The 8,604-nt window shown below is 31.7% G+C and overlaps 1 protein-coding gene across 1 annotated transcript in view; it reads left to right on the top strand.

Moving 5' to 3' along the window:
• The first annotated feature begins 2,178 nt into the window (after nt 1-2,178).
• Nucleotides 2,179-8,604, top strand: part of acss2l (acyl-CoA synthetase short chain family member 2 like) — a 55,654-nt gene continuing 49,228 nt past the window's right edge. The window contains exons 1-2 of the mRNA XM_056445773.1: nt 2,179-2,368; nt 4,571-4,766. Of these exons, the coding sequence (XP_056301748.1) occupies nt 2,209-2,368; nt 4,571-4,766 (356 nt within the window). The 5' untranslated portion in view covers nt 2,179-2,208. The remainder of the gene's footprint in view (nt 2,369-4,570; nt 4,767-8,604) is intronic.

Below are 8,604 nucleotides of genomic sequence, written 5' to 3'. Positions count from 1 at the left end.
ACCTACAAACATTTGAATTTACAAAACATTATTATACGTGAATATTTTTTATTCTACAAATCCTTTTAAGGACCAGTGTGAGAGTCTTGTTAGTCTGTTTATTTATTATTAATAATAAATACTTCTTTACAAAATAATTAAAAGATAAATTTGTAAAGTTAATTAGTACACTTATAATTTTATATAAGTCAATATTTGTCAATTTAATTATTTTATGAATTATTAAATGTAATGTTAATTTATAAGAATTTATCATCAACAATATTTTTATCATTTCTATTAATTGTTTTACTTTACATTACAGGAAAGTGGAGACTAAATAGAATACTTAGAATAGTAAAAGAAAAAAATAATTAGAAAAGAATGATTTATTTAATTAAAATCTGTGTGTGTATATGTGTGTGTGTGTGTGTGTGTGTGTGTGTGTGTGTGTGTGTGTGTGTGTGTGTGTGTGTGTGTGTGTGTGTTTAATGTCGTGAACCAGGAGCGGGCCCATTACGAGGCGTGAGAGGCCTGACAGCACAAATAAACCCAAAAAAAAACCAATGAAAAAAAAAAAAATAAAAAACTTTGGCCTGACCCGGAAGTGTAAAAAAAGGTGGTATTTTTTACAAGGATGTGCGAAATATAGTCCAGTACAAAAAAAATCTATATACAGTGGTTACGTTTTGATTTTTCTTTGAGCATTTTTGCGTTGTATATATTCGTCTTTATATTTTATCTGTTCATTTGGTACTTTGTATTTTTGTATATATATTTTTGTACAATTAGTTTTGCACTGGACTATATTTCACACATCCTTGTAAATAAATACCACAGGGGGGGTATTTGTGGTGTCAGGTCTCTCAAGCCTCGTAGTGGGCCAACTCTAATTCACCTTTATTTGTATAGCGCTTTTACAAATGTAGATTGTGTCAAAGCAGCTTATATAAATCAACATGAACTGAATATCTCCAGAATTACATTTGTAAAAAACCTGTCCTTAGCTATGGCCTTCAGGATATTTATTTACTGTCTGCTCCTAAAGTGCGGACTGAGATGGGGAAAAGGCTTTTAAATACGCACCACCTTTTGCATGGAAAAGGTTGCAGTTTAAAGAATTGATTTCACTGAATGCTTTTTAAAAAGAGTATAAATGAGTTAGAGATTTAAACACAGGCTTGTAGATGTTTTAAATAGCTTGTTTGTCAATGTGGGATTCATGTTAACTGTTAATTGTTTTTTTATTTGTTGACTGTTAGACCCATGTGACATGTATACTGCCTAATATTGGCCAGGACGCTCTTGTAAAAGAGATTTTTAATCTCAATGTGTATTTCCTGGTAAAATAAAGGTTATAATAATCATATATTATCAATAATCAATATATATATATATATATATATATATATATATATATATATATATATATATATATATATATATATATATATATATATATATATATATATATATATATATACAGTTGAAATGAGGAATATTAGCCCCTTTGAATTGTTTATTCTTTTTTAAATATTTCCCAAATGAAGTTTAACAGAGCAAGAAAGTTTTCACAGTATGTCTGATAATATTTTTTCTTCTGGAGAAAGTCTTATTTGTTTTATTTTGGCTAGAATAAAAGCAGTTTTTAATTTTTTAAACACCATTTTAAGGTCAAAATTATTAGCCCCTTTAAGCAATTTTTTTGATAGTCTACAGAATATCTCGTTATACAATGACTTACCTAATTACTATAACCTGCCCAGCTAACTTAATGAACCTAGTTACACCTTTAAATGTCACTTTAAGCTGTATAGAAATGTCTTGATAAATATCTAGTCAAATATTATTTACTGTCATCATGGCAAAGATAAAATAAGTCAGTTATCAGAAATGAGTTATTATATCTTCTCTCCGTTAAACAGAAATTAAGGAAAAAATAAACAGGGGGGCTAATAATTTTGACTTCAACTGTATGTGTATGTATGTGTGTGAATAGTTGTGTGTCTGTGTGTCCGTGCGATCATCCGTCAGGCTCGTGCGGCCGCGCCCCCTGCAGTGGGATCAGCAGCCGAGCAGCCGCTCAGCCAATCAGAAAGGAGGAGTGTAGAATGCGGCGCTCTGATTGGTGGAGGCGGAGCCGAGCAGACTGAGAAGGATTAAAAACAGGGTACCACATGCTCAGACACAATAAAGCGCTTCATCCACACACTGACATCCATCCTAAAAATGTCTCCCGTTTCAGACTCCACCAGCACGACTCTTCCAAGCCCACAGGAGCCCGAGGAGAAGATTTACCATCCACCCGACGGCATTTTCCTTGACGCACACGTGCCTGACTTTGATGCATATCTGGCTTTATATAAAAAGTCTGTTGAAGAGCCTGAAGGTACGTCTGATAATGTTGGAGACAAACAATTACGCAAGTCCCATTATATTCAATGTAGTCATGTTACTGTTATATTGTAAACTCAATATGCTTTACATTTCAGCACAACTTAAAAGTATATGCCATGATGCTGTATATCTTTATTGGTAACACTTTACAATAAGGTTTTATTAGTTAATGCATTTACTAACATGAACATATACATTTACTAGTTTTTATTCCCTTGTTAATGTTAGTTAATTAAAATAAAGACATTCATTGTTAGTTCATGTTAAACTATAATTAATATATGCTGTATATAGTATTGTTCATTATTAGATAGAGTATAGAATATATAAGAGCCTGAAGGTGCGTCTAATAAGACAAACAGTTATGCAATTCCCATTATATTCAATGTAGTCATGTTACTGTTATATAGTAAACTCAATATGCTTTAAATTTCAGCACAACTTAAAAGTATATTTTTATTGGTAACCCTTTACAGTAACCCTTGTAAACCCAGTGCATTAACTTATGCTCGTTTGGATGTTAATAAGGCATTAGTAAATGCTGACCTATGATTAATAAATGCTGTATAGTATTGTTCATTATTAGTACATGTTATTAAACCCATTAACTAATAGTAACTAACTGAACAATCTAAAATATATTAGATAATATAGCACAATTTCATGTACAAATAATTTAGAAAACTTCACACAGTACTTATGTAAAAAAATTGTACAGTGTCAATTTGTTTGTGTAGTCAACACTGTATTATAGTAAAAAAAAATACACATATTAAAAGTTACCATAATGAACACTCACCGGCCACTTTATTAGGTACAACTTAGTACTGGGTTGGACCCCCTTTTGCCTTCAGAACTGCCTTAATCCTTCATGGCATAGATTCAACAAGGTACTGGAAATAACCCTCAGAGATTTTGCTCCATATTGACATGATAGCATCATGCTGTTGTTGCAGATTTGTCGGCTGCACATCCATGATGTGAATCTCCCGTTCCACCACATCCCAAAGCTGCTCTATTGGATTGACTTCTGGTGACTGTGGAGGCCATTTGAGTACAGTGAACTCATTGTCATGTTCAAGAAACCAGTCTGAGATGATTCACGCTTTATGACATGACGTGTTATCCTGCTGGAAGTAGCCATCAGCAGATGAGTACACTGTGGTCATGAAGGGATGGACATGGTCAGCAGCAATACTCAGGTAGGCTGTGGCGTTGACGCGATGCTCAATTGGTACTATTGGGCCCAAAGTGTGCCAAGAAAAAATCCCCCACATCTTTACACCACCACCACCAGCCTGAACCGTTGTTACAAGGCAGGATGGATCCATGCTTTTGTGTTGTTTATGCCAAATTCTGACCCTACTATCCGAATGTGGCAGCAGAAATCGAGACTCATCAGACCAGACAACATTTCTCCAATCTTCTTTTGTCCAATTTTGGTGAGCCTGTGTGAATTGTAGTTTCCTGTTCTTAGCTGACAGGAGTGGCACCTGGTGTGGTCTTCTGCTGCTGTAGCCCATCCGCCTCAAGTTTGGACATGTTGTGCGTTAAAAGATGCTATCTATCAGCTGGAACCAGTCTGGCCATTCTCCTCTGACCTCTGGCATCAACAAGGTATTTACGCCCACAGAACTGCCGCTCACTGGATATTTCCTCTTTTTTGCACCATTCTCTGTAAACCCTAGAGATGGTTGTGCGTGAATATCCCAGTAGATCAGCAGTTTCTGAAATACTCAGACCAGCCCGTCTGGCACCACCAACCATGCCACGTTCAAAGTCACTTAAATCACCTTTCTTCCCCATTCTGATGCTCGGTTTAAACGGCAGCAGATCGTCTTGACCATGTCTACATGCCTAAATCCATCGAGTTGCTGCCATGTGATTGGCTGATTAGAAATTTGCGTTAGCGAGCAGTTGGACAGTTGTACCTAATAAAGTGGCCGGTAAGTGTATATGCTGTAAATTAATAGTTTGTGTTGTAACATTTGTTCCATATTAAATTAAACTGAAACAATCTTAACTGGACTGAAAATAATAGGAATTACCGTGGGGGGGGGGAAACAAAACATACAAATCTGAGTTGACAGTGTGATTGACATCCATGTAAATAAAAAAATGCATGCACAGAAGTGAGATGAGCAGTTTATACATGCACAATGCAGTAAAACAGTTGATTTACCATGCATTGCAGAGTTCTGGGGTGATGTTGCTCAGGAGTTTTTCTGGAAGAAGCCTCCGTCGGGTCAGATGTTGCAGTATAACTTTGACATCACCAAGGGGAATGTTTTCATCAAGTTCATGGACGGAGCAAAAACCAACATTTGCTACAACGTCCTCGACCGAAATGTGCACGAGAGAAACCTGGGAGACAAAGTGGCGTATTACTGGTAATCGCACACGTTTTTACCAACAGAAATAATGGATTTCAGGACATCACTTCAGTTATGTAATGCACGATTGATCTAATTTAATAGTAGGTGCACTTCAGAGTGACTGTTTGTGTGAAAGTCAAAGCTAGTGAACAGTTTTTGGGACATAAATAACATTGTTATAGTAAATTAAATATTATTAGTATTTCACAAGGGAGACACGGTGGCTCAGTGGTTAGCACTGTCACCTCACAGCAAGAAGGTCACTGGTTTGACTCCTGACTGGGTCAGTTGTCATTTCTGTGTGGAGTTTGCATGGTCTCCCCGTGTTGGCGTGGGTTTCCTCCGGGTGCTTCGGTTTCCCCCACAGTCCAAACACATGCGCTATAGGAGAATTGAAGAAACTAAATTGGCCGTAGTGTATGAGTGTGTGTGAATGTGAGTGTGTATTAATGTTTCCCAGTACTGGGTTGAAGCTGGAAGAGCATCAACTGCGTAAAACATATGCTGGAATAGTTGGTGGTTCATCCCGCTGTGGTGACCCCTATAAAAATAATCATTAAAAACATATACATGATTTAGAGATGTTCATTTAATACCCATAAAAATTAATCAATCAATCACACACCAACACTTTACATAATTACATATACATTTAACCTCAGTTTGGGCTTTTATTTGGTTTTTTTCCATGTTCACTGTTAAACCCGATGTATATGTATGTGTCTTTGTTGAAAAGGCAATTAAAAAAATGCATTAACAAAATAAATTCAGAAATGCATAGCGAACTTTGCAGTTAATTACAAATGAATGTTAAGAAACTCTTCAATTTAAAAATGAAATAATCAAGCAGTGAGGTTTTACTTTAAAATGCAACAAAGATAATGAGATGATATCAACCATAGAGGATTTTGAAGACAACACATACACTTAATACACTTCATTGAACATGTACACATAGACATCACCTACAGTGATCAGCATATATAAGTACACCCTCATAAATCTCTCTTTTAAATTCATATTTTTAATAGGAAGCTATATACAATATTATATTTGTGCATATGCATTAGATTAATCAGTACTGAAGCCAAATCTGGAGCTTATCTAAGAAAAGAACTCACGATAACGGTCCAAAAACTAGTACACCCACATTTATATGTTTTTTTTTTGGCAATGTTTTGCTTAAATTTAATTGTATTATCTTTCAATTTCTAAATGAAAAACAAAATGCTGCTATCTACTAACTTACATTTACATTGTCATTTAGCAGACGATTTTATCCAAAGCGACTTACAATTACTATTACTGTTACTGTTACTATTACTGTTACTGTTACTATTACTGTTACTGTTACTATTACTGTTACTATTATTGTTACTATTACTGTTACTATTAATATTACTATTACTATTACTGTTACTATTACTGTTACTATTACTGTTACTGTTACTATTACTGTTACAATTACTATTACTGTTACTATTACTATTACTGTTACTATTACTGTTACAATTACTATTACTGTTACTATTACTATTACTGTTACTATTACTGTTACAATTACTATTACTGTTACTATTACTATTACTGTTACTATTACTGTTACTGTTACTATTACTGTTACTGTTACTATTACTGTTACTATTACTGTTACTATTACTGTTACTATTAATATTACTATTACTGTTACTATTACTGTTACTATTACTGTTACTGTTACTATTACTGTTACAATTACTATTACTGTTACTATTACTATTACTGTTACTATTACTGTTACAATTACTATTACTGTTACTGTTACTATTACTGTTACTGTTACTATTACTGTTACTATTACTGTTACTATTATTGTTACTATTACTGTTACTATTAATATTACTATTACTATTACTGTTACTATTACTGTTACTATTACTGTTACTGTTACTATTACTGTTACAATTACTATTACTGTTACTATTACTATTACTGTTACTATTACTGTTACAATTACTATTACTGTTACTATTACTATTACTGTTACTATTACTGTTACAATTACTATTACTGTTACTATTACTATTACTGTTACTATTACTGTTACTGTTACTATTACTGTTACTGTTACTATTACTGTTACTATTATTGTTACTATTACTGTTACTATTAATATTACTATTACTATTACTGTTACTATTACTGTTACTGTTACTATTACTGTTACTGTTACTATTACTGTTACTGTTACTATTACTGTTACTGTTACTATTACTGTTACTATTATTGTTACTATTACTGTTACTATTAATATTACTATTACTATTACTGTTACTATTACTGTTACTATTACTGTTACTGTTACTATTACTGTTACTATTACTGTTACTGTTACTATTACTGTTACTGTTACTATTACTGTTACTATTATTGTTACTATTACTGTTACTATTAATATTACTATTACTATTACTGTTACTATTACTGTTACTATTACTATTACTGTTACTATTACTGTTACTATTACTGTTACTATTACTGTTACTATTACTATTACTGTTACTATTACTGTTACTGTTACTATTACTGTTACTATTACTGTTACTGTTACTATTACTGTTACTGTTACTATTACTGTTACTATTATTGTTACTATTACTGTTACTATTAATATTACTATTACTATTACTGTTACTATTACTGTTACTATTACTGTTACTGTTACTATTACTGTTACAATTACTATTACTGTTACTATTACTATTACTGTTACTATTACTGTTACAATTACTATTACTGTTACTATTACTATTACTGTTACAATTACTATTACTATTACTGTTACTGTTACTATTACTGTTACTATTACTGTTACAATTACTATTACTGTTACTATTACTGTTACTATTACTGTTACTGTTACTATTACTATTACTGTTACTGTTACTATTACTGTTACAATTACTATTACTGTTACTATTACTGTTACAATTACTATTACTGTTACTATTACTATTACTGTTACTGTTACTATTACTGTTACAATTACTATTACTGTTACTATTACTGTTACTATTACTATTACTGTTACAATTACAATTACTATTACTATTACTATTACTGTTACTATTAATGTTACTGTTACTATTAATATTACTATTACTGTTACAATTACTATTACTGTTACTATTACTGTTACTATTACTGTTACTGTTACTATTACTGTTACTGTTACTATTACTGTTACAATTACTATTACTGTTACTATTACTGTTACAATTACAATTACTATTACTATTACTGTTACTATTACTATTACTGTTACTATTACTGTTACTATTACTGTTATTGTTACTATTACTGTTACTGTTACTGTTACTATTACTGTTACAATTACTATTACTGTTACTGTTACTATTACTGTTACAATTACAATTACTATTACTATTACTGTTACTATTACTGTTACTATTAATGTTACTGTTACTATTAATATTACTGTTACTGTTACTGTTATTGTTACTATTACTGTTACTGTTACTGTTACTATTACTGTTACAATTACTATTACTGTTACTATTACTGTTACTATTACTGTTACAATTACAATTACTATTACTATTACTGTTACTATTACTATTACTGTTACTATTAATGTTACTGTTACTATTAATATTACTGTTACTGTTACTGTTACTATTACTATTACTATTACTTATATTAAATTATCCTAACTAGTTTAGTTAAAATAATAACCTAGATAAGCCTTTAAATTGCATCTTTGTCTTGCAAAATAACTAGTAAAATATTATGTTATATCAGTTATTAGATATTAGTTACTAAAAAAAAAAATTAATTCTTTCTCCGTTCAGCA

Source organism: Danio aesculapii, chromosome 2 (genome assembly GCF_903798145.1).
Source record: "Danio aesculapii chromosome 2, fDanAes4.1, whole genome shotgun sequence".
Taxonomy (NCBI): Eukaryota; Metazoa; Chordata; class Actinopteri; order Cypriniformes; family Danionidae; genus Danio; species Danio aesculapii.
The sequence above is the reverse complement of the archived record's forward strand: the minus strand, read 5'-3'. Positions and strand labels throughout refer to the sequence as shown.